Here is a 26,142-nt window from a genome sequence, read left to right on the forward strand (position 1 = left end):
GTCTTTCTGAGCAAGAGATTATTTGGTTTGGCTTTATATCCATGGAACAAGGGAGGCAGCATAACTGATTGGTTAGGACTGTGGACTCTCATCAAATTGCCTGAGGTTGAATCCCGGCTTTTCTTGTTAATTCTGTGATCTTAGGCAACTTACCTCTCTATATATTTTCATCTTTTTGATGAAAATGGGAATAATAATAATACCTACCTCTTAGAGTTGTTGTGGGGATTAAATGAGTTAATCCCTGTAAATGCTTGGACCAGTGCCTGGCATAGTAGCTCTCAGTACATTTCCAGTTGACATCCACGTCATCACCATTATTAATTCTGTGAACTCTGCTCATTGCTGGAGACTTGAAATGTATGTCCCTGTTCTTACTGTACTTCCTCAGTTGGATACAAGTTTCACTGCCTTTGGCAACGGTTTTCCATAAATTCTAGTTTGGGAATGTGGCTGTTTCCCTTCCCTCCCCCGCAATTTTATTTCTTTTTATCCCCCCGCCCCCTGGTTTTAGGAAGAGACAGACAGAAAGGCCTTCCTTTGCCATCATTAACTAGAAGCACATAATTTTGTTAGAGGGATCAGTTCAACAGCGGCTTTTTTTCAAAGAATGACAAAGTGAGAGAGAGGCATGGACATATATACAGTACCAAGCGTAAAATAGATACCTAGTGGGAAGCAGCCGCATAGCACAGGGAGATCAGCTCGGTGCTTTGTGACCACCTAGAGGGGTGGGATAGGGAGGGTGGGGGGGAGGGAGACCCAAGAGGGAAGAGATATCAGATATATGTATATGTATAGCTGATTCACTTTGTTATACAGCAGAAGCTAACACACCATTGTAAAGCAATTATACTCCAATAAAGATGTTTAAAAAAAGAAAACAAAAAGAATGCTTGCAATTTAATTTTATAGATTTATTAAAGAATTTACAGATTTCTGCAGCGTGTGCAGTCGAGCTTTCTTCCTGCCTGTGATAGTATATCATATAATAAAAGCGCATTTCCTTTAAACCGTTTTGTTCGCCAGTATTTCATTCATGATTTCACTTTGGCAAAGGTGCTGTTTTAGGCTGTGTTTGTTGCAGGGTGGAAAGTGACTAGCAAGACTGAATTCAGTAAGGGTCGATGCTACATTTTTCACTAAAAATTGTGCAATTACAGGACAGCTTGAGTGTGTGTAGAAAGTGCGTGGGAGTTTTAGTTGAATCAGTTGTGTGATGGGGCTACCAAGGAAGCTGGCCTGCTCCTAGGTTACAGGAATTGAACTGTAGTGTCCTCTCTGACTAGGGAGGACACCGTTCTGCTCTTCTCTGCCCTGGTCACACTGCACCCTGGGGACTGTATTCACGTCTGGGAACCATCCTTTAAAGAGCACAGACATGTCACTTTGTGTCCAGAGGAGAGTGACCAGGGTGTTGTGGAGCATCTGAAACAATGCGTCTTCAAGTAATGGGTTGAAGAGGTAGAGGTATTTAACCGGGGCTGAGGAGATTGGGTCAGGCAGTGGGGAGATAGAATGCCAACCATAATAACAGAAGCTGAAATTTACTGAGTGTGACCCTAAGGCAGGACTGAGAACCATGCCTATGTTATCTTATTTAATCCTCATAACAGTCATATGAGGTAGGAACGATAATTATCCCATTTCACAAATAAGGAAACTGAGGTTACTAAAGTGAAGAAATTTAATTGAGGTCACACAGTTAATGAGAGATGGAGCGAAGATTTGACTTAAGGTTGCTATTGTAAGGACTTGAGCTTGTAAATACCGTATCTTACGTTTCTTATGATTGGTATCTTCAAGTATTGTGCATGGGGAAGAGGGGGTCCCAGAAATTAAAACTAAGACAGGTAGTTGGCAAACGCCCAGAAGTAGATTCCTGAATCAGAGTAAGGTGCTGCTTTCTAGACGGGAGGGTAGTGAGTTCCCTGATAAGGCTTCCGCTGAGGTGTATGCTGAGTGACTGCCCGCTGGGCGTTGGTAAGGAGGTGCATATTTGGAATACGGGTGGAGGTGGATTATGTGACCTTCAAAGTCTCTAAGAACCCTGAGATTTGGGGCTGCTGTATAGGTTTTCCTCTTTGTCAAGTGTATTCTTTTTTTTAACTTGAAATTTAAAAAACTGTGGTAAAATACACATAATAAAATTCAGCATCTTAACCATTTTTAAGTGCACGGTCTGGTTAAGAATACTCACATTGTTGTACAACCAAGCTCCAGAACGTTTTCGTCTTGCAAAGCTGAAATTCTATACCCACTAAACAACAACCCCACCGTGGACCTCTCCCTCCAGGTGCTGGAAACCACCATTCTACTTCCTGCTTCTGTGAATGTGACTACATATAAGTAGAATCATACAGTATTTGTGTTTTGGTGACTGGCGCATTTCACGTAACATAATGACCTCAAGACTCACCGGTGTTGTATGTAGCATGTGTCAGAATTGCCTTACTTTTGAAGGCTGAATAATACTCCACCATATGCTGGCAGCACATTTAAAACATTCTGTCAGGTGTATTTTTTTTTAGCCAAAAAAAAAAAACTTAAAAAAGTATTAGAGTTAATATTACAACAACCTATGGTTCTGTTTGCAAACAATTATAAATAAAATTATCTGAGATGGTTAGGGAATGATGGGCCCTAATTAATAAAACCATTTAGTTCATAGAGGAAATATAAAAATTATGGGAATCAGCTGCACTGACTCTGTGGCATACCCTGGAGGTACTATTTTGCATGAAATTTCTAATAATTGCTTAATTTTCTTTTAATTTAATACCTTAAAAAATCAAACTCAGTATTTATTGGACAAAATGAAGTGACATCACGAAGATCCCAGTGACCAGAGACCATGAGAAATTCTTCCTTTTCCCCTTTTAAATATCCGGGTTGTATTTTCTTTTTTATATGTCTTCTTAACAAAGGATTTAACCATAGAGTTTCCATTAGTGATAGCTTACCAGGTAATTTCCAAAACCAGCCACTTTTTCTTGGTTTTTATTTGGCTATAGCCTAAAATAAAGGCATAAACTCATCCAGTCGCTGGCTGCAAGGGCCAGGGGTGGCTCAGGAAGAGGTGGGCTTAAGCCCACCGTAATGCCTGCCTCTGGCCACCCCTGCAAAGATATGGTCTCAGTCAAACCAGGGTGCCTGTTGTGTAAACCAGCCTCAAGACAAGTCCTTCACCTCCTTGTGCCGGCTGGATCCCACCCATCTCGGATGCAGGCTCAGAATAGCAGTTTTCAGGTGACCACTGTTTACTGAAACATGTACTGAAAGGGCGATAGATTTGCAGGGAGGTTCTCAAAAGTAAGTTTTTGGTAAGACGTCTCCAGATGACTTTCAGCATTTGACTTTCTACGTGGTTTCCATAGCAACAACTGCGAAGTCACACATATTGACCTGTGAGGAGCAGGCCAACTGTGCAGAGAACAGTTGTTCTAAAGGTTTAGTGGAGGGAATTACCTGACAGTCCAGTGGTTAAGACATTGCCTTCCAATGCAGGGGGTGTGGATTCAATCCCTGGTCAGGGAGCTAAGATCCCACATGCCTGGGGGTCAAAAAACCGAAACATAAAACAGAAACAATTTTGTAACAAATTCAATAAAGACTTTAAAGAGGGACTTCCTGGTGGCGCAGTGGTCGGGAGTCCGCCAGCCAATGCAGGGGGCGTGGGTTGGAACTCTGGTCCGGGAAGATCCCACATGCCACGGAGCAACTAAGTCCATGTGCCACAACTACTGAACCTGCCCTCTAGAGCCCGTGAGCCACAGCTACTGAGCCTATGTGCCACAACTACTGAAGCCCGCATGCTTAGAACCTGTTGTCCGCAACAAGAGAAGCCACCGCAATGAGAAGCCCGCGCACCACAACAAAGAGTAGCCCCTGCTCCCTGCAACTAGAGAAAGCCCGCTCACAGCAACAAAGACCCAATGCAGCCAAAAATAAATAAATTTTAAAAAAATGTTAAAAAATATAGTTTAGAGGAGTCGCAGGAAAGATCGGAACGTCACCAGTCTAAGATAATCAAAGGAAGTATGCGCATCAGGTGTATGGAAGGTTTCATAGAAGAGCTATGGTCTTTTTTGTCAGAGTCGCACAAATTAAGAGAGGGCTTTTTTTTAAAAAAAAACAGCTAAAATGTATTTGAAATTTGCCACTTTCTTTGTTTCTTTTGCAATGTTCTTAAGCTCATGAAAGCAATAATTCTAGAGCACTGATTTTCTTTTTTTCCCCCATTCTTTCCCCCTTTTCGCTGGAATCTATTTTATAGACGGCTCCAAGGTTCAGGCTTGTCAACGTAGATTTGTTCCGTTCTGTTCTGTGTGTTCTCCTAGGTGTTTACTGTTGCTGTGTGTTTGCCGAAGGTCCCTCCTTCCAGGTTCTCCTTGACCGTCTGGCTTTCTGTCTTTTCAGGGAAGAAGAGCCCGGACCTGGGGGAGTATGACCCCCTCACACAGGCCGACAGCGACGAGAGTGAAGATGATCTCGTGCTTAACCTGCAGCAGAAGAACGGAGGGGTCAAGAACGGGAAGAGTCCGCTGGGAGAAGCACCAGAGCCCGACTCGGATGCTGAGGTCGCTGGGGCTGGGAAGCCCCATCTCTCGGAGGTCACCACGGAGGGGTACCCCTTGGAGCCCCTGGGGGCCCTGGAGCAGAAGGCGGCCTCCTCCATCGCGTCCTACGTGCGCACATCCGTCTTCCTGCTGATGCTGGTGATCTCCATGGTCCTGGTGCTCGTGTGTGCCTTCCTGATCCCCTGTCCCCCCCGAGGCCTGCACAGCACGTGGAGCCGCCGCTTGGGCCCCCAGGGAGGTGAGCTGCGGGACCTTTAGCTCTAAGTCTGTGAAACTTCATGATCCCGTGTCATTCCGGCAAGCTTCTGATTACGTTGAAGATTTCCTCCAAGTCTTTACAAATTAACGTGTGTGTCATCTAGCATTTCCCCCCCTGTGTGTGGAGGTGGTTAGGAGGTTAGGATTTGAAATGAGACAGAAAGATGGATCTGTATGGCTCCAAAAACTTGGGAGTATCGCTGCGCTGTGTGTCTCTGGGGAAGGTCTTAATTAGACGCAGGGAGGAGAGAACCCTGGTTTGCTGAGTCCTGCCATGCAGCCGGGGCTGCATCAGGGGAGAGCAAAGCTGTGGGAAGGGCGGTTTACAGAGAACAGTGAAGCTCCCATCCTGGCCAGGCCAGAGGCCACAGCTCCTGTAGGGCCCTTGGGGTTCTGTTGATTGTAGAAGCCTGATCTAAATTGAATTTCCAAATAATTTCTTTTTTTTAATTTTCTTTTTCTTTTTTATCGAAGTATAGTTGACTTACAGTGTTGTGTTAGTTTCTGGTGTACAGCAAAGTGATTCAGTTTTGTACACATCTTCTTTTTCATATTCTTTTCCACTATGGAAAAGATTTGTTACAGGATATTGAATATAGGTCCCTGTGCTAGACAGTGGGACCTTGTTGTTTATCAAATAATTTCTTTTCAAGGAAAAGAGAGTTGCTTCCTTGCCGCAACTTTTCTTCCTTGCTCCTAACGGTTGGAATGGTGCTACCCAAGGAATTTTGTCTCATTTTTCTTTATTTTTTATTATTATTTTTTTTACTGAATGAAAGTCTTTAAATTTTACCGTACTTTCCAATTTTCAAAAGTTTCACACACATGATTTCTTGTAAATCCCTTTTTTTTAATCCCCTACCCCTACATTGCCCCTCCTCCTTCCCTCTCCGCACTGGTAACCACTCGTTTGTTCTCTGTATCTGTGAGTCTGCTTCTTTTTGTTATATTCAGTAGTATGTTGTATTTTTGAGATTCCGCATATAAGTGATGTACGGTATTTGTCTTTCTCTGTCTGAGTTAGTCCACTTAGGATAACACCCTCCAAATCCATCCATGTTGCTGCAAATGGCAAGTTTTCTTTCTTTTTTATGGCTGAGTAGTATTCCACTGTATATGTGTACCGTATCTTCTTTATCCATTCATCTGTTGATGGACATGTAGGTTGTGGAGCAGGTTTCTTTAAAACAGCTTGCCCTGGGTCAAGATTGGGGATCCCATCTAACTGTCGGTGCTGAACAGTCCTGTCCCTTGAAAACTGCGCCAGGCTGAAGGGGCTCAGAACACACCAGCCCACCGTGGCACTTCGGTGTATTGACTATTTTGAGTTAAAGGCATTTGACCAATAGCAGGTGCAAGCGGGCCACTCTGACCTTCGATTCTTCCCAAAAGCAGGAGATGAAACTCCCAGGTGAAAGATGCCCTCCCTATTCCAGGAGGAAAGAACACTCTTATCACCAGAGACAGGGGGTTGAGGCAGAGAGACATTTGTACAAACAGACCTTGTTCATCTTCCTGTAGTTCCCTCATATATTTTAGTTACTTTTCCAGTCGCCACTCTTCGTGCTATGCAGGATATAAACACTGCGGCCTAGCCACGTCTTTGGGTCTTCATTTAACTGTGGGAACTCCCATGCACATGCACAATTTTATTAAATAAAATATGAGTGCTTTCCCCTTGTTCATGTGTCTTATGTCAGTCTCAGCTAGAAACCTTAAGAAGGCAGAAGAAAACTTTTCCCTTCCCTACAGTATGCCCACACCCCTGCATCATCTTGATCTAGAAACATTTTCTCTCTGACCCTTCTCTGATCCCAGCTGACTTAGCTTCTGATGAGTTCTTCGTTCTCATCTTTACTTTCTCTTAAGGCAAAACTGGGTGGCTATGTCTTACGATATGTTCCTACACATAGAATGTCTCTCCCTCTCTTCCTTCCTTTTTTGTTTTTTCTAAGTTAGCTCTTGTAATGTTTATATACAGCATAAAGACTAGTAATGAATTCTTGGTGTATCCACCACCGAGTTTAAGAAATAGGACCTTGTAAAGGTCTTTGCAATTCCCCATGTGTCGCTCCTGACCGTATCCCCCTCTCCCCGCCAGAGGGTTCTCCTCTCCTGAGTTTTGTGTCGTTATTCCTTTACTTGTGTTTAAAGTTTTACCACATAGATATGCATCTCTAAATGATATATTCTTTAATTTTGCCTGTTTTTGAATTTCATGTAAATATTGATATAATCATGTAGTTGTCTGTGACTTGCTTTTTTGTTCAGCGTATTTAAATAATACGTTGGAGATTTATCCGTATCAATGTACTGTCACTGGAGTTTATTTTCACTACTAATTTTCCATGGTATGAATGTCCTATGATTTATCGATCCACTTTACTGTCGATGAGCATGTAGGTGACTTCTGTTTTTTAAAAAATAAGTAATGCCACAGAGAAGATTCTTGTGCATGTTTCCTGTTGGAGTGTGTAAGGATTTCTCTAGGGTATAAACCTGGGGGTGAAATGGCTGGGTTACAGGGTATGTGCATGTCCAGCCCTAGGCTTTTCTCTTAAATTATCTTCCGTAGTGGTTGTACCAGTTTACACTTCCACTAGCCGTGTGTGAGTTCTCTCCAAATTTGGCAAGCGTCCTCTGACTCCACACTGTTTGGAGGTGTGTGGGGGGGCATGACACTACCTACCTTGTCACTGCCGGGCGGAGGTGGAGGTGCAGGCTCCCATCAGGCCTCTGCTGACGCCAGGCCTGGGCGGCTGCCCTGTTAATGCTTGGTGGGGATAGAACCGTAGGCTTCCCTCGTGTATGGAGGCCTGAGTGCTGCTAGGTGGGGATGGGAGTCCAGCCTCCCCACCCGGCCTTCTCTGATCTGACCCTGGTGGGGTGAGAGGGACCTTGTTACAGCCCGGCAAGGGTTTCCTCTTGGCCTTCGCTATGGGGCTGGCTGGGACCACAGTTTGGTCTGTGGCGTTTGGTTGGAGTCGAGCAGTTCTTGTGGAAAACTTTTCTGTCCTGCTAGGCTGTGCCTTTCCTGTTCTTTGGCTGGGGACCAGCTCTTCTGGGGCCTTCTTTGTGTCCCTGTTGGCATTTCTGGGTCGCCAGCTTCCGCAGCACCCTGTCTGGGATATGAGGCCGGAGAAGACCCAGGGGAGCCACCAGCTGTCCTTCCTTGGGTCTCGCCGTCCCCAGCCGGTCTGCCTTCCAGAGTCTTCTCATGTTTGTTTTATGTTTAATGCCCAGGGATTCTAGCTGTCCTTGGCGAGAGGCACAGGCAGAAGTGGGTCTGTGTATCTTATCTAGGACCCAGAAGTCTGCCTGTTTTTACGGAGCATTCCCTTTCCAGCCTGGAGCAGGGAGCTGGTCTGTGTAACTTGCCGCGGACCCTGTGTTTCTCATGTGTCCATCAGGTGGGGACCTGTCTCCACTGGACCTGGCGGACGTGAACGGAGACGGCCTGCGTGACGTGCTTCTCTCCTTCGTGACCTCAGGGAATGGGAGCACCGCTGGTAAGAGGGTGTCTTCGGAGCCTTGGCGGGAGAAGCTGGTTGAGCGGAGGGTGTGAGCTCAGAGGATGTGCTGGGGCTGCCTCCTGAGCGGGCTGCAGTGAGGAGAAAGCCCTCGGGGATCCGGCACACGCGATGGGCCTCGTGGGGAGGCTCCTTGCATGTACATAACGCCTGGTTCAGGGAATCACAGAGCATGAGAGCTGGAGGGCGCCCCGGTCCAGGGACCAACCTGAGACCCAGGGAGGAGGTTCCTTGGCCGCACGCCTGCCCTGAACAGCGCCAGCACTTAGGTTGCTTGAGTTTTCTCTGAGTCGGTTCTCCCTGGCCTCTTCGATGATGATAAACATAGACTCTATCTACCTTCCCCTCCCTGGCAGAAAGCTTTTGCTCACGTTCTAACGTATCTTTATACACATACCTCTTGGCTGGGTGTTTCCTTTGACCCCGTCTGTTTGCTCTTCCATCTCTGCTCTCCATCCTGCTCCCCGCGGGATGGGAGGCTGACCCGTACGCATTACGTCAGGTCCCAGGCCTGCAGACTTCCACTGGATTTGGCCAATGGGGAGCACAGGCCAGAAGCTAGAGGAGAGGAAGAGAGTGACCAGCGGGTATTTATTCCCCTGGCTCCCCTCTGCCCGGGCCACCTCAGGCTGGCTACATCCTTGATCAGAGGTCACAGCCTCTCTCAAGGTGGTCCTCTTACAGGACTTCCTTTTTCTCAATTCCAGGAAATGCTTCCTCCCCCTGTCTCTTTGGGCCTGGGCATGGCAACAGTTCTGAGGGGCTGTACTATCTCTTGTGGTTTCCCTACACCTCGACCACATCTTTGTAAATGGTCTCTTTATTAAACCTCCACAACTTACCCTAATTGAGTGAGCTGGGCTTTTTTGGGACCCCAGCCGATACAAGTCAACTGCAAAAAAAAAAAAAAAAAAAAAAAAAGTTGCATTTTCATTATAGGTACATGGGGGCTTTTGGTTTGTCCTGCAGCCTCCATTTAAGTGCATTCGAACTGAAGTCTGTAAACTGATACAGGAACTCTGGTTTGAGGCTGAGGATAGCCTACCAACTGTTTTTTAATCATTCAGGCCTTGGAATAAACATTTAGGTATGTTATAGAGGATTCTAGGCTGCATGCCTCTCTGACGTTATTAGAAATACCTTTCTGGGGCTTGCACAATATGCAGAAGCAATTTGGGCATAGCTTCGTTTATGGGAAGAACCTCCAGCCTAGAAATTGACTTTTATATGATTCAACCTTAATTATGTTTTTTTTTCTGCCTATGACTCATAAGCCTTTGAAGTAAAAATTTCCCCCATCCACTTTTAGAGATTTTTTTCAGTCATTTGGTATTTTACGTGGTTTGCTACATATCAGGACTCATGATGGCAAGGCCATGAGTTGGGACGCAATGTGGACCAGCCTGATTTGGTTATAGATTATAAAAGCAATAATAACGCTAACTAACACATGGTACTTTGTATGTGCTATGCGCTGTTGTAAGTACATAACATATTATGAACGAATTTATCCCTCGGTGTACCTATAATGTGGACTAATATTATTATCCCCTTTTGCAGTTGGGGAAACTAAGGGATAGTGAGGTGAAGGAACTTGATCAGTCTCACAGCTGGTAGTGGTAGAGCTGGGATCCAAACGGTATAGCCGGTAGACTCTGGCGTTCCTGCCCTTGACCCTTATGTCAAATTGCTGTGCCCATAGCCCCACCCAGTGGGTTCAAAGATCTGTGCCACTGAACATGAGGAGGATTGTGTTTCTTATTTGTTTGTTCATTTGTTCATTCATCCAACAACCTGCTGTGCACCTTACGTAGAGCTGCACTGGTTCTTTTGAGCTAAACAAGAGGAGTGTGGTCTCTGCCTCATGGAGTCGTGGTGTGAAGGGAAAGGGATGACCCATCACCACCGGGAAAAAGACGAGTCACGCAATTGATGTGGAGTCGATAGGGTCATGAAGGAGGGAGGACAGCACAGTCTATTAATCAGAGCATCCCTGGGAAGTCCGGGGGGTAACATACATCGCTGAGATTTGTCATGTAAACCGCTGCTTCTGGCAACAAGGTCTGAAAGGGCAAACCAGTTTGTCACTTGTTTTTAGGTTGTATGTTTAATTAGCAGTTCTGAGGAATAGGTACAATGAAGCTCTAACATGTCCTTATCCTTATTAGCTGTTGCTAGAAGTGAAAGGTGGAAGTGTGTGAGGTGGGCCGTATCCCTATCCTGAAAGTGGATGTGAAACTGGCATGAGAGAAAGTTATTATTCTGATAGGTTAATTGAGTGACATAAAGGATTGTTTGTTAAAGAGGCGAGCTGCCCGAATCCTTTGCCAGCTAGGTATTAAGTTGCCCAAGTATTCTTTCTTGACTGGGGCCAGATCAGCTGGTTCACTGGAACTCTAGACCAGGAGGCCCTCCTGATCTTTGCTAAGTATAACCTTCAGGGTTTTTTGTTTGTTTGTTTCACTTTTTGGCTGTGCCGCTCGGCTTGTGGGATCTTAATTCCCTGACTAGGGATCGAACCCATGCCCGCTGCATTGGAAGTATGGAGTCTTAACCTCTGGACCGCCAGGGAAGTCCCCAGGTTTATTTTATTTATTTATTTAACATCTTTATTGGAGTATAATTGCTTTACAATGGTGTGTTAGTTTCTGCAAAGTGAATCAGTTATACATATACACGTGTTCCCATATCCCCTCCCTCTTGCGTCTCCCTCCCTCCCACCCTCCCTATCCCACCCCTCTAGGTGGTCACAAAGCACCGAGCTGATCTCCCTGTGCTATGCAGCTGCTTCCCACTAGCTATCTTTTTTACGTTTGGTAGTGTATATATGTCCATGCCACTCACTCACGGTGTCACAGCTTACCCTTCCCCCTCCCCATATCCTCAAGTCCATTCTCTAGTAGGTCTGTGTCTTTATTCCTGTCTTGCCCTTAGGTTCTTCATTACCTTTTTTATTCCCCAGGTTTAGTTTTTAAAGAGATTGTTTTCTGCTCTCAGGGAGCATTTGCTAGCGGTGATTAGAATTCAGGTACTTTGCTTCCTGCTCCATACATATTCTAGATCAGTGTCAATTTTCTGAGGCTAGCTTTGCTTCCCGTTTCTTTGTTTGTTTGCAACCCCTCCTTTTCCATATTCTTGATGTTGCTCCTTTTATTCAGGAAGCACTTGGCTGCTGGATATGCTCGGCGCTTTGCAAAGCACTGAGGATGCAGAAACGAACGTGACAGTGACAGGCTTTAGCCTTAAGGATATCCCTGTTTAGCGGGGGCTAAGATGACAGACACATCAACAAGTGTGTTGGGAGAGTAGAGGTGCACACGGGTTGCCTGCAGGATGTCGTCTTACATGAGAGATGTGTTGAACAGATGTGACAGGTACTCTGTTTGCAGACCTTGTTGCCAGAAATACAGGAGGGAGCTGAGCGCCCAGGTCTGAGCTGCTGCCTTACCTCTATTTCCTTTTGGTTTTCTAGCCCCCCGCTCATCTCTCCCTCTTATGTCCTCTGCCTCCTGCCCTTTCTTATCTCTTTTGTGCTTTTAGGTGTCTCAAGGCCACCTGCTGTCCTCGTGTGCCTTTCGGGGATGAATGGCAGTACGCTCTGGTCTAGTCCCCTCCCCGAGGAGGCCCGAGATATTACCTGTCTGGATCTAATGCCAGGGAGAGTGGGCGAAACCGTCTGCCTTGTGACGGGGACACACAAGATGCTCAGTGCATTCAACGCGACATCAGGTAAACATCACTGACTGCGGGGCTTCTCTGGTGGCACAGTGGTTGAGAATCCGCCTGCCACTGTAGGCGACACGGGTTCTTGCCTGGTCTGGGAAGATCCCACGTGCCACGGAGCAGCTAAGCCCGTGCGCCACAACTAGTGAGCCTGTGCTCTAGAGCCCGCGAGCCACAACTACTGAGTCCGTGTGCCACAGCTACTGAGTCTGCGTGCCACAACTACTGAAGCCTGCATGCCTGGAGCCCGTGTTCCGCAACAAGAGAAGCCACCGCAATGAGAAGCCCGTGCACTGCAACAAAGAGTAGCCCCGCTCGCTGCAGCTAGAGAAAAGCCCGTGCGCAGCAATGAAGACCCAACACAGCTAAAAATAAATAAATTAAATAAATTAAAAAAAAAAAAAAAAAGATCACTGACCACAAGAGATCCCTGTTCCTGGGAGGCCTAATCTCAGGTTAGAACAGTCTGGTAGGGAAGGGACTCCACTCTCCCATGGTGGGAGGTCTGATTTCCTGCTCTGCAAGGTAGATATTAAGGGAAATAAGGAGAAAGGGTTTGAGCAGAGTGAGTAATAGATCCATGGTTCAACCTGCTTGGTGATAGGATGGGGCTAAACTCAGTTATCCAAACAGAACGTATCCCTAGGCTTTCAGTTTCTAAGTAATCTCCCTTCTCTGTTCTTTGTATAGAAGACCATGGAGCTTTTTCTCTTTGTTTTCAATATTTGACATACAAGGGTTCATATGTGAACTTGGGCATTAACCACTGAAAAATATGCCAGTGAAGAAGCTAAGGTGTGTGGAGGCATGTTGATTTGGCCTCTTTTATCACATTCAGACATGTGACAAAAGGAATGGGAGAGAATCACATATAATGTGATGACAGAGCCTTATACTTCCAGTGTGCCCGTTAACCTTCGACCTGAGGGAAGCTGAGTTAAATAGCCTCCTTCCTAGTTGTAAAGGTTGGGGTTTGGGAGTGGGGTTCCTCTGAGTGAAAAGAATTTCCATGTGAGTTAACTCTAGCACTGAATTCATCTTGAAAACCTTTTATGATTTCTCTACTTCTATGAACACATGGTAGAAGGAGCGAGTTGGGCTTCTGTTTGGCTGCCCCTTGGTTCCTTAGGAGTTGGAATCATCTCTAACAGATCAATTCCTCCATCCCAGACAAGTGGGCTCTTCTTTCTTAAAGAGTCTTCAGCATGTCCACGTTACCTAAAAAATCCAGGTGTGAAGTTATTACATGGGCTTGTTAGCCAGATACTTGAGGATTTCAGTTCATACTCCCTGCTCCATTTCTCCCCAGTAAGATAAAAATGAAAGGAAAAAGTGTGTAGGAGTTGCTGTCTGTCGTTCAGCCTGTTGAGTCTCTTTTCTGGCCTGGGAGCATTGCATCTGCCTTGGGCAGAGGCAGAAATCCCTAATTGTGATGAGTGTACTTATCTTTCCCCAGGGAAAGCCATTTGGACTTTAGACCCACACTACTTACCCAACGGTACCCTGGCTGCCCCAGGCGTGGTACTGCCAGACCTGGATGAAGATGGCATCAGAGATCTCGCAGTTCTGGTCATTGGGGAATTGCAGGTATGCTCCGTGTTAGGTGGTCCTTGTTTCTTACAGGGAAAGTGTCAACTTTGGTCATTTCCTAGTATCGTTATTAGAAACGCTGCTTGAAACCTTCTCGTTACAAGGGCTCAGGTTTAAATAAATTCTCTTTGTGAGATTAAGTGAGTAAATTACCATTATGAACCCATTTTCCAGGTGCCGTTGACCGGTGTGGCAGAGCTTGGGAGCCAGATAGGTCTATGTTTGACTTCCTGCTCTACTGCCCTGTGGCCTTGGGCAAACCACAGAGCCCATCCCAGCCCTGGTTATTTCATATGTAAAGCGGGGATGTTATCCTACTTGCAGGATGGTTTTGAAAATTAGAACTAACATATATGAAATGCCCAGAGTGGTGCCTGTTTTCCACCCAGCACACACATTGTTGGTTTCACTATATATATTTAACTTTTATTGCAACTATAAAACAATGAGACAGACGGATAGAAAGCTCATAAGATATAGAGAGAAAAAAATTGTAAGTCAAACAAGTAGCGACAACAGCACCCAAAGAAAGAGTTGTTTAACCTGTACCTGCAGATTGTGGTTCTGGTGCAGTGGTCCCTAAATTATGCTTCTCAGTTATGCTTTGCTGGGACTCCAGTGACCTGGAACGAGTTATTCTCTGCACAGATAAAATAATAGTAGTTTTGTTTTTTTTTTTTTCCCCTGTAAATCACAGGAAAGAATGTATTAATGGACAGAATGATCTCAATTTTAAGTTTTTATTCCTGAAGCTTTTCTCAGAGCTTCTGTCAAACTTTCTCTTAGACTTTTTCTCAGACTGTCTAGTGTGAGTCTGCCAGGAAAGGCTCGTGGACGGCAATCAGCCTGGAGTATTTGTGGGAAAATGTGGCTCCCGATCGTTGTGCCTCATTTGATGGCTTATTTTAATTTTACTAGACCTGGTTGTGATTTTTGTAATGTGTATGCGGAGTGGAGTTACAGAATCTGCAAGTAAAATTCTTTAGAATGGAATTAAACCTATCAGGACTGTACGGTTTTCTGTCAAGAGCACCATAAACTAACTCAGAGAGCTCCACCAGTCACAGGTTTCAGGAGCCCTGCTCTAGTGCCTCAGACGAGACTTTACGTTTGTGAGGTGAGAGAAAAGAAGATAGACGGTGAGGGACAATTCCGAAGGCTAGTCGCTTTTAGGGGTCCTTTCTGTTTGTTTTTCTTCAGGTGGTCTCAAAGTAGACTGAACCAAAATGTCAGGAATTCTTCACATAATCTTTTTTCATTCCAGTGACTGTGAATAAAGAGACCTGGGAGTAGGGAACATTTTAATGATTACATCCATCAGGGAGTGATTCTCAGAAGGTCCCAAAGTGGAAACTATGGGGAGTTTCTTTTTTTTTTAATTTAATTTTTATTTTATATTGGAGTATAGTTTGTTTCCAATGTTGTGTTAGTTTCAGGTGTACAGCAGAGTGATTCAGTTATACATATATATTATATCCATTCTTTTTCAGATTCTTTTCCCATATAGGTTATTTTTTAATCTTTATTGGAGTATAATTGCTTTACAATGGTGTGTTAGTTTCTGCTTTATAACAAAATGAATCAGCTATACATATACATATATCCCCACATCTCCTCCCTCTTGCGTCTCCCTCCCACCCTCCCTATCCCACCCCTCTAGGTGGTCACAAAGCACCGAGCTGATCTGCCTGTGCTATGCGGCTGCTTCCCATTAGCTGTCTATTTTACATCTGGTAGTGTATATATGTCCATGCCACTTTCTCACTTCATCCCAGCTTACCCTTCCCCCTCCCCGTGTCCTCAAGTCCATTCTCTACATCTGTGTCTTTATTCCTGTCCTGCCCCTATGTTCTTCAGAACCTTTTTTTCTTAAATTCCATATATATGTGTTAGCATACGGTATTTGTTTTTCTCTTTCTGAATTACTTCACTCTGTATGACAGACTCTAGGTCCATCCACCTCACTACAAATAGGGCAGTTTCTTTTTAAAGGAATTATGGTTGTTAGCAGAAGCATAGCAAGACAGTGAACAGGTTTGTGTGTCCCGAACAAGTTTAAAAATCTTGGCCTTGACATCACATCTGTCTTCTAGCCAGCGGTGGTGGATGGGATGACAGTTCAGGTCTGACTGAGGGACCCTCCCTAGCAAGGGGGCTCTGTTACAGGAATGGCTTCTCACCTGCTTCTACTCTGTGCCTTTTTTGGTGGTAGAGGGAGGGGATATGGCGGTGGAGGGAGGGGTATGGACTAGTCTCCATTCTGCCTGGAAAGTGATAGGCAAGACTAGAAAAATCTTGGAGAAGTGGTGGGTTCAGAGCAGTAGCTTCATCTTCATACTGACTTTTCTGACCTCTATACCAGCAAAAAAGAACCTGAGGAACGTGTTTGAGCTGCAGATGTGGAAGGAGGAATGAGACGTATTAGGTCTATGATATAGAGGGGCGGCATTCTTAGATCTGGGGCTGGAGTGAGGCGGGCTTGGGACACCTGGACATGGTTGGGGTTAGAGAACAGATCTGGGCTAGCATGTCAGTGGGAAGGGACCTTAGAGGCCATGAAGTTAACCCTCTCACACTGTGCTACAGTCGCTGATACACTGTTCCAGATACATTGGCACCCATTCCCTCTGAGTCCTCAGGCTGATGGCAATAGTGCTAATTTGTGAGACAGTCCATTTTGTTCCTGGCCCACTCTAGAAAATTCTTACTGGTGAGAAATCTGCTTTCTCATAGCTTCCATTCATGGTGCCGGCTTCAGCTCCATAGAATACTCTGAATCCAATCCTCTTTCTACATGAACGCCCTTTTGCTGGAAACCTGGTCCCTCTGAAGCCTGCTATTCTCAAGGCTAAACAGTCCCAATTTCTCACACTGTGCCTCACGCAAAATCATCCAGACCCCTCTCTTTCTTGATTTCTTTCTTTTTTCACTACACCTTGTCCGTATCTCTTTTATAATATGGTACCCATAAATAAAAACAGTATTCTATTTGTAATAGAACCAGTTATATCAACATAAGGAAATTGTTGCTTCTTTTGATATAGACTCTGTTTATCTAGAAATGCAGCCAAAGGCTGTGATAGCCTTTCTAAGAATCAGTTTTTGTTTATAACCCGTTAAAATACCCACGTCTTTTTTCCCTACTTCTTTCATTTTTTCCCTTCCAGTTTTATTGAGCTATAATTGGCATACAGCACCGTATAAGTTTAAGGTGTACAGCACAATGATCTGACTTACGTACATCATGAAATGGTGACCACAGTAAGTTTAGTGAACATCCATCATCTCGTATTGATACAAAATTAAAGAAATAGAAAAAAATTTTTTCCTTGTGATGAGAACTCTTAGGATTGACTCTCTTAACTTTTCTATATAACGTACAGCAGTGTTAATTATGTTTCTCATGTTGTGCATTATATCCCTAGTACTTATTTATCTTATAAGTGGAAGTTTGTACCTTTTGAGAGCCTTCATCCAATCCTCCCTCCTACCATCCTTCCCTCTAGTAACCGCAAATCTGATCTCTTTTTCTATGAGTTATTTGTTTTTGAAGTATAACTGACCTACAGCACTGTGTTAGTTCCTGGTGAACGACTTACTGATTTGATATTTCTGTACATTTCAAAACGATCACCACGATAAGTCTTGTTACCATAAAATACCCACGTCTTAATTAATGGCCTAATCTTTTCTTCCAGATTTTGATCCATCTTCCAGTCTAAGACTTTTTGGAATTTTGAGTCTGTCAAACAGCCTATTACCTATCGCTCTCAGCTTTGTGATCAACTTGAATTCTGTTCATTCAGGTCTTTGATAAGAATGATTAACAGGAATGAGATAATAGCTGGGTGCTGCGACATTCCACTGGAACCTCCCTCTGGGTTGGCATTGGCCCTTTCTCGGGGTACACTGAGAACCACATTTCTTTATCTTGTCCGTAAGAATTCATGATGATAAACTCTGTCAACAGCTTTACTGAAGTCAAGATACCGATGTAGTCCTTTTACTTCCCAACCAGTGACTCTATTCCCAAAAGAAAATCCTCTAGCGCAGGGGTTGGCGAACTATGGCCTGCAGTTTGTCTTCATAAAGTTTTATTGGGACGCAGTCACCCTGCTCATTCGTGTATTATCTATGGCTGCTGTCACGCTAGAGCGGCAGAGTGGAGTAGCTGCTACGGAGACCGTCTGGCTGGCAAAACGTCACATAGTTAACTGTCTAACACGTCACAGAAAAGGTTTGCGGATCTCTGCTTGATAGTGAGGTTGATGGTGGCCAGGCCAGACGTGTATGTCATGATGGGAGCACACTGCCTGTGCTGATTCTCCTGGGACCAAATGTTACTGGGGATTTCTGAGTATGGGGGTAGAGACCCGGGGTCGGCTGTACTCTGTTTAGCTCTAGGCTAGAGTTCTTTGCCTCAGGAGACTGAGGCAACAACTGTGCTTTGGAAAACTTCCCCGAGCTACCATCTAACAAGGGAACGGGGCACTTGCCCCACTTTCTAACCTCCAGGGAAATAGAACGAGGTGGGCTTGGCTTTGGGTTTTCCAACTTTGGGAGGTGTTTCTGACCTCTTCGCTAATGAGCAAGCAGTGCCTATCTAGAGAAACGATTTGATTCGGAAACGATTAGGCGTCTATGGATTCAACACCCGTCTTTCACTTCGTCAGCCAGATCTGTGCTTCCTGCTGGTGTCTGGCCGGACAGGGAGTCCCGTGGGCCGACCCGTGAAGTACAACATCGTCGGAGTGGGGAACCTGATCGGCCCTCAGATTTACATCACCACCAATGGGGCTGCCTACATCCTGTTTGGCTTTGGTAAGAAGCAAGGCTCATTTTTGCTACTGTCCCCGTGGGTGTATGGTGAGGCCCCCTTATGTGACGTAGAGAAAGCCTGGAGTCAGAAAGCCTGGAGTCACTGACACCAGCCCTCTGTCACCTCCTCTGCCCGGGCCCCCTGCCGCGGGGCATTCACTCTTCTCCAATGAGAAGCTCTGCCCAGCGTCCACTTAAGCACTTCCCCACTCGTTCCCTGCTGGGCCGGGCGGGCTGTGTTGGACCCATCCACCTGCCCAGGCTCTGGGTCTCTCACTCCCATCCTCACCCTGGGAAAATGCCGTAAAGTTCACCTTCTCCGTGTTGGTTCTTCTGTGCCGCTAGGAAATATCCAGGCTGTCGCCCTGCGGGACATTTTTGTTCAGGCCCAAAATCGAGACAGCTTACCACCTTCCCTACAGATAGACGAGCCCGAGTGGGAGAGGCGGAGATCCATCAACCTGTCTGAGCTCATTGACATTTACAGGTGGGCAGCCGTCTGGCCCCGTCACAGGGAAACCGAGTCATCGTCTGGTTGGGCTGGTGAACACGTGGGCAGACGTTTGCGGGGGAAACAGTGCTGGCCTTCACGTACCACCTTGTGACCTGGTTAAGGGGAGTTCCAAGGGCTCTTCTCTTGGTGACATGAAGCGTTGACGTCTACGTGTGGGTGACCATGGCGTGTGATCACTTCGCACCTGGGCGGCGAAGCAGGATATTTGTTTGGCGTGGCAGTCAGAGCAGGGCAGGGTGAGACTGGGGAACCGCAGGCAGGGAGATAGATTTATGTAACACAACTGCTTGTAAAACTGCTGAAGGGTCGGCCTGACTCTTCGCCCATATTTTTCTCTTAGTTGAAGAATCACTTTGGCAGAAGCAAGGGCAGCATCATGAAATCTTATTTTTTTCTTGTTTATTTCTTAACTAAAAGCATGTTGCTGGTTATCTACCGTGGATTTTACTCATTTCACCCCAGGCCTGGGTAATAATTGTCTTCGTTCTCTTCCCCCCAGAAGCTTCAAATCATTTTCTAGCATTTTCTCAGGCAGTATCACATTGTGTCAGTGCATTTGACAGATGTTACATAGAGTGGTCCCGGTTGTACAGAGGGAGAAGTAATTGGATGCAGCGTACAGCGTGAGCAGCTGTCCGAGCATAATGACAGTTTCAAGCATCCTGTCCCGACCTCTGGCTCCTTCCCTGCCACTGTCCTCAGCTCTGTTATCTTTCCCAGAGCATCCAGTGTGAGATGCGCTTCTCCTGTCAGTTCCTTCTGAACTTGCCTGAATTTTCTAGGGCTCCTTGGTTTCTAAAGAAACCAAGAAAAGGAGATTCAACTGGAATGGCAGAGCGCCCTGCCTGACGAGACCCTGGTGGAAGACAAACGCAAGGGTCTATACAAACATGTACGCCCAGAGGAAAAGCCCAAGTAAGCAGGGCAGGCATCTCATCCAAGCCTGATACTAATCGTCGGGGTCTTGTTTAACTCAGTGACGGGGTGGAGCTCCTCCAGACGGTGAAGGTGCCGGGTTCCAACAGCAGCGACCTCCTGATCACGACCAACCGAGGCCTTGTCCTGCTGCAGGGGCAAAACCTCACACCTTCCTGGACCCTGAGCCTCCAAGGCCTGCGCAGGTTGGCAGTGTGCTCCTCGCGTCTGCTTCTTGTTCCGCTTGCCCACCTTTCAAAATCACCCAGAATGACTGCTCGCTATCTGGGGCTCGTGCAAGGGGAGGGGGCGGGAAGGAGTGAGGTTCTCCTCTTTTTCTCCTTCACTTCCGATCACTCACGTTGTTCTCACTTGCAGCCAGCCTACTCCTGGGTATTTCACGGACGATGAGACGTTAGACTTCCTTCTGCAGATACCGAATGGAGTTGGGCTGAAAAAGGTAAAACCTGGGGACTCGAGATCAGTCAAAACATATATCCAGTATAAACCTGGTGTCCAGCCCTGCGCTAGGCATCGTGAGAAATAAAAAGAGCCTAAAGGATGGTCTCTTCCTTCAAAGAGCTCCGAGTCTAGCAGAATGGGTAAAATGAAAGGTCACAGTGCAGTGCTCAACGCTACAGCATCAGAAGCTTTGCTAGCTGCCCTCCTTCCTACGCAGTTCATTCTGGGTTCTCAGTGTACAGGAGCCTTCTGAAGTCTCTTGATGGGGAAAGGCAGGTATAAATAAATGTACCACTTCAGTACACGTACTCCTAGATTTCACAGAAGCTGGGCTAGCCGGGGTGGCTAGGATGTTACGGAGGACTTCATAAAGGCGGGAAGGGTGAGCAGAGCCTTGCAGCTGAACTGCGTTTCTGGAGGAGGGTGGGCAGGCAGGCAGGGGCAGGGGCTCCAGCTCCCTGAGATAGACGGTAGGGTGTGTTCCAAGGACACACATAGGTCATTCTGATTTTATGTCAGGTTGTACATCGTAAGGATTTAATGACTGGATAGACAGTTTTCATTCCTTTAACGTTACAGGCAGAATTCGAGTTTTTAAAATTTCTTTTTTTTTATAATCGACTGAGCGTTTTGGTTTATCCTCAGCATGAAATATGCATTTATATACGATTGTACCCTGTTCCCGGAGAGTGACTTCAACAAACACTTAATCATTGCCTCTCACGTATGCCAGGTTCTGTGCCAGGTGCGCAGATGATGGCTGTGGAGACACAGCATCAATGAGAACAAGCCACTGCCTCGTGTGGTTCAGTCACCGGGGTGCCTGTACCTCGGACGTCGTGGTGAGTGCTGGAACGGAAGTTCGCACGATGCCACAGGGACGTGGGGAGCAGATGGAGGGAAGGGTGTCGAGAGATGCTTCCCGTCATTTGGGCGTTAGATGTGCAGAGTCACGAGAGCAGAGAAGAGGTTTGCTGGATGGATATAGGAGGCTGGGCAGAGGGGCCTTCCTAACAGAGTGGTCAGGACGCGCTCAGCTGCTGGAGGGCCTGAAAGCCAGGCCGCGGAATTCAGATGAGGCGTAGAGCCTAGGGTTATTTAGTCATGAGTAGGGGACAGATCCGAGGACACAAGGACCACTTCGGGGAGCGTCTTCAGGCAGTGCCAGACAGGAAGGAAGCAGTGTCTGAGTGTGTTTCAAAGATGATTCAGGTAGAGACTGAAATGTCCGTTGGCTTTCCCAGCAGGATGAAGGAGGAAGGGTACATGTGGGTTGGTTTAGAGCTGAGATGCTGAGGGTTTAGGCTTGGGTTTTAGTCCCTGACTCCACTACTAATTGGTGACCGTGGGCAGATGACACAGTCTCACCCAGCTGTAGTTTCTGCATCTGTGAAACGGGAGTAATAAGACCACTTGCCTTCATAGGGTTGTCGTGACGATTAAGTGGAATAATATGTGTCACTGGCTAAAGCGTTTTAGTGCAGTGTCTCTAGACTTCTTTTCTCCCCGAGACTAATGAAGGGAATCTTGGACTGCTAGCCTGCTTCCCCTCTGCTTGCTCTCGGCGAAGCAGAGTCTGATCCTGGGCAGAGAATGGCAGGCCCAGGACGCTGGGGGCACAGGGAAGGGACTGTCGAAGGAGGTGCAGGGCAGAGACACTGAGGAGAGAGGCCGTGGAGGTGCTGGGGCTGGAGGTGATGGGGGAGTTTCTTGGGGATTTTGGCAAAGGAGAGGCTGTTTTGTTCTAGAACTGTGCGGTGTGAGGTATTTGGGGTGACAGGAGATACCAGTGTTGCCGGGGATTATAAATCTAATCCCCTTCATTATCCCTTGAGAGATGCAACTAAGGAGTGAATTTTTCTCTTAATTTTATGTTTTTGTGCCTGTTCAGACTATGCTCTTTTAAATTTGAGACTCCCTTTGGGCTGAGCTGCACCTGCCAGGATGCACACGACAGAGTCAAACTTGTAAAGCTTTTAGCCCAGGGGACAGGACAGAGCTGTCGCCAAATCATGTTCCCCGTAATCGTAATTGTGGCAGCTGCATTGCTGGAGGGAAGGGTTGAGGGTCGGGTTTCAGCCCCTCCACGGTGGGATGTCTGCTCCGTCCAGGACTGTCCCGAACGCAGAATAATCAGCGTCACTTCCTGTCCCCGAGCCTCCATCCCCTCATCTGAGGACGGGAGGAGGCCGAGATGACTTATAATGTCCCTTCTCACCTGGGAAGGCTGCAGTCCTTTGGACTCTGTCTAGGGTCCTGGGCCTAGCTGCTATTTAGCGCTCTCTGAACACCCCGTTGTTTGCATCTGGTAAGCTCCGCCTGTTAATGTATGTGATGTTTGCGTGTCCATGGGTTTTTGTTCGGGTGCGCGTGAGTTTTCCGCTGTCTCTCTGAGGGTGGCCTGTGCTCACCGTCTTCTCTTTTGCAGGTGATGGTGGTGGATGGGGACTCTGGAATGGTCGCTTGGAGTTACAGCATTCCGTGTCACATGGAAGAAACTCCGGCCACCTCAGCAGCCGCTGTGGACCAGAAGTCTGTCTTCCTCTTCTGGGCTGAAGGGCTGTCAGCTGCATCGCCCAATCCTGTGAGTGAGCATGGGAGGGTCCCTCTGTCACTTTGTCAGATGGCAGCAGCTCTCGGGGCTGCCTTGCCTGGTCTGCAGTGGGCAGGGAGGGTTTCATGGGGGCTGAGGCTGGGCTTTGAGGTGAATAAGCTGAGATTTCGGAAATGGGCGGGGCCGCAGGGTGGCAAAGCAGGGGCGGGGGGACGCTGGGCTGAAGGTGAGGGTTCACCTGGGGGACCACGGGAGAGAAGCTCCGATACACGGAAGGCAGGTTTGAGAATGCTGTCCTGCAGCACTTTAACGGGGTTGAGGAGGCACGGGGCCACCTCTACAAGGTGCCTGGGGATTTTGAGTAAGACTCACCCTGATTTAGTCCAGTTACACACAGCTGACCAGCACCTACTGTGTGCCAGGGACCTCGGGGTAAACTAGGAACAGTGCTGCCCTCTGCAGGAGAAGACGGATGGTCCCTGGCGATCGGGTAGCCTGACAGAGGGAGAGTCCTGCGTTCATTAGCCCTGTGCTCTAGGACTTCACTTTTTTGAGTCTCATGCTCTTTATCCGTTAATGAAGATGCTAATATGGTCCCTGGCTTTCGGATCAGATTTCCATAAATGGTTGTCCTAACTCTGCAGTTCCCTGACATGTGAATGTGGGCAATCTACCTACCATTTAACTTCCCGGTTTCCTCCTTTAATAAAATGAGGGGCTCAGATCAGATGACTCTCAAATGTAAGTGTCTATAAATGAGCACAAAACAAAGGCATATTACCAATGCTGTAATAGAGGTGCACATAGGAAGTTTAGATGGACGCACAAAGGGAGGGGGGTAGTCATTTTGTTGGGGGTGATTAGGGAGCTTTTCTTGAACAAGGTGGCATCAAGTTGGGGACCTCCAGACAAGAAGTGTTTTAATGTGTGGAAACGGGCTCACGAGGAAGACGTCTAAGGGGGAAATAAGATTGGCCAAGGTCAGGTAAAGTCAAGTGAAGCATGTGTTTGTTTCACAGATGTTCTTCGAGCGTGGGGTGCATAGGCCTATAATCGTAGGAGGCCAAGGAAGGCAGATTGGGGTTGAAAGGCATAAGACCTTGGTTTTCACGCTAAGGAGTTTGGGCACCATGCCATAGGCAGTGAGGAGGGAGTTGGGCTCTTTTCTTGTCATGTTAGCTGAGCCGGTGCTGGGATACTGAGGTGTGTGGGAAAGCCCTCTCCTGCTCTGTGACAGTGGTGGGAGCGCACCGCGAGCTTCCCACACACGTGTCCCCTCCCCTGCTGACAGTGTGGAAGCAGGGCTGACACTCACTTCAGTTGTGTCGAGTGGTGGCTTCTCTTGTTGTGGAGCACGGGCTCTAGGCGCACGGGCTTCAGTAGCTGTGGCTCGTGGGCTCAGTAGTTGTGACTCACGGGGTCTAGAGCGCAGGCTCAGTAGTCGTGGCACATGGGCTTAGTTGCTCCGCGGCATGTGGGATCTTCCCGGACCAGGGCTCGAACCCATGTCCCCTGCACGGGCAGGCGGACTCTCAACCACTGTGCCACCAGGGAAGTCCCTGATGTGCATTTTTTTCTGCTGTCGGGGGTCAGGAGATTGACACTCAGGCCTTGGAATTTTTATATTACGATTAGTGAGTTCTGTTTGGTCCATTCCTGTTTATTTCAGGAACAGGTAAGATTTTTGTGATTTTTTTTTTAGCCTGACTCTTGCGATTGGCTTCAATATCCAGTGAAAGCAAATGTCTTTGGCTCAATATATATTTTTTTAATATGCAGATTTTGCCTCCACGAAGCCCCCCTGCCTGCTGTCAGGGAAGAACCTCTTCCTAATACTCCGTTGGCACCAGACTGCGAGGGCCCCCATCAGTTTCTGTCCTGGGGCATGCCCGTTTCCTTTCTTCCTCTCTTTTTCTTATAAGCGAGAAAGCATCTTCTAGCTCTAGTGGTTTGAAGAAGTTAGTGTTTGTTTAATCAGTGTTTTCAGCTCTTGGAAATGACACGTCTCTCGTATGTGGGAGTTTCTCTCGAACACACCCGCATAGTTGGGATCGCAGGGGATGAGTAATCACCACCGTCTCCACCACCCTTTCATCTGAGTGACATCGTACGAGGTGTGTGGACTGACCTTTGCTCTCACTGGTGCTTGTTGTCAGGATGTCGTCCTGGGAACCGAGCCACCCAGCCTTCACCACCTGTACCTCCTGCATCCAGCCTTCCCCTCCATCCTTCTGGATCTGGCCAATGCCACCGGCACCGTGACGGCTTCAGAGGGTAGGTCCCGGGGACGGTGGGGTCTGTGTACACAGAGGAGGGGAGCGGATGTGCTGGCCGTGGTGAGGGTGGTACCATCGTCCCACCGAGGGGAGGGTGTGTGCCTGCGGATGACAGCAGGGCGAGTGCGCCGCGCTGCTCCCGTGCATTTCCCCTGGTGGCCCTGGTTCCCCGGGGCCGTCGCCCGAGTGCGCCCTCCCAGCGCCCGGCTCACGGGGTGAGGGCCCACAGCCTCCAAACCTGCTGGAAGCTGCGGGCAGTGTTATCCCATCCCCAAGGGTCCACGGAGCTGATGTTTCAGCAGATGTTTACTGAGCATCAGCTGTACACCGGGCGCTGTGCCCGGTGCTGGGAATACAAATCAGACTGGTTTCTCGACCTCGTAGAAGCTTAGGACCTGGAATTCACTGCAAAGGATAAAGCAGAGGCAGGACGTTTCCTCAGGGCATGCGTTTAGGCTCAGTAGAGACTTTTCTTTGGACTGAAGGGCACATGACCATCGCGTAGAAACTGGCGCCAGGAGAAAAAGGGAAAAAGAAAAATCCCCCGTAATCTGAGCACTCATAACCGCCGTTAACGTTTGGAGGTGCTCTACTTTACATGTGCATCTAAATAATATCACAGAGCAAGACTGGGATCGCATGTTAGAGACCTGTAATGCAAAGCCCTGGAAGGTCGGCCACCGCAGCTGGTCTGGGATCGTCCGATGGTCCCTTCCTTGGAGGGTCCCGTCCCACACTGGCCTCTGCGAGTCTGCAGTCCTGCGGGGGCCGGCCAGGCCAGCCATGGTTCCTTTCTTTACTTCTTTTCCGTATTCCCTTGCCATTCAGAGACTTGCTGTCTCCTTACAAACTCGTTTGCCTTGAAGGTGAGGTTGCTGCTGTGACCCTGGGCCCACTGGGCTGCACTGGGAAGAACAGCTCA

The 26,142-nt window shown here is 47.3% G+C and overlaps 1 protein-coding gene across 1 annotated transcript in view; it reads left to right on the forward strand.

Moving 5' to 3' along the window:
• Positions 1–26,142, forward strand: part of FAM234B (family with sequence similarity 234 member B) — a 36,067-nt gene that overhangs the window by 6,045 nt on the left and 3,880 nt on the right. The window contains exons 2-11 of the mRNA XM_067695740.1: positions 4,420–4,818; positions 8,249–8,347; positions 11,909–12,097; positions 13,548–13,678; positions 18,355–18,502; positions 18,845–18,986; positions 19,991–20,134; positions 20,307–20,388; positions 22,819–22,974; positions 25,101–25,218. Of these exons, the coding sequence (XP_067551841.1) occupies positions 4,420–4,818; positions 8,249–8,347; positions 11,909–12,097; positions 13,548–13,678; positions 18,355–18,502; positions 18,845–18,986; positions 19,991–20,134; positions 20,307–20,388; positions 22,819–22,974; positions 25,101–25,218 (1,608 nt within the window). The remainder of the gene's footprint in view (positions 1–4,419; positions 4,819–8,248; positions 8,348–11,908; positions 12,098–13,547; positions 13,679–18,354; positions 18,503–18,844; positions 18,987–19,990; positions 20,135–20,306; positions 20,389–22,818; positions 22,975–25,100; positions 25,219–26,142) is intronic.

Source organism: Pseudorca crassidens, chromosome 11, assembly GCF_039906515.1.
Source record: "Pseudorca crassidens isolate mPseCra1 chromosome 11, mPseCra1.hap1, whole genome shotgun sequence".
Lineage (NCBI taxonomy): Eukaryota > Metazoa > Chordata > Mammalia > Artiodactyla > Delphinidae > Pseudorca > Pseudorca crassidens.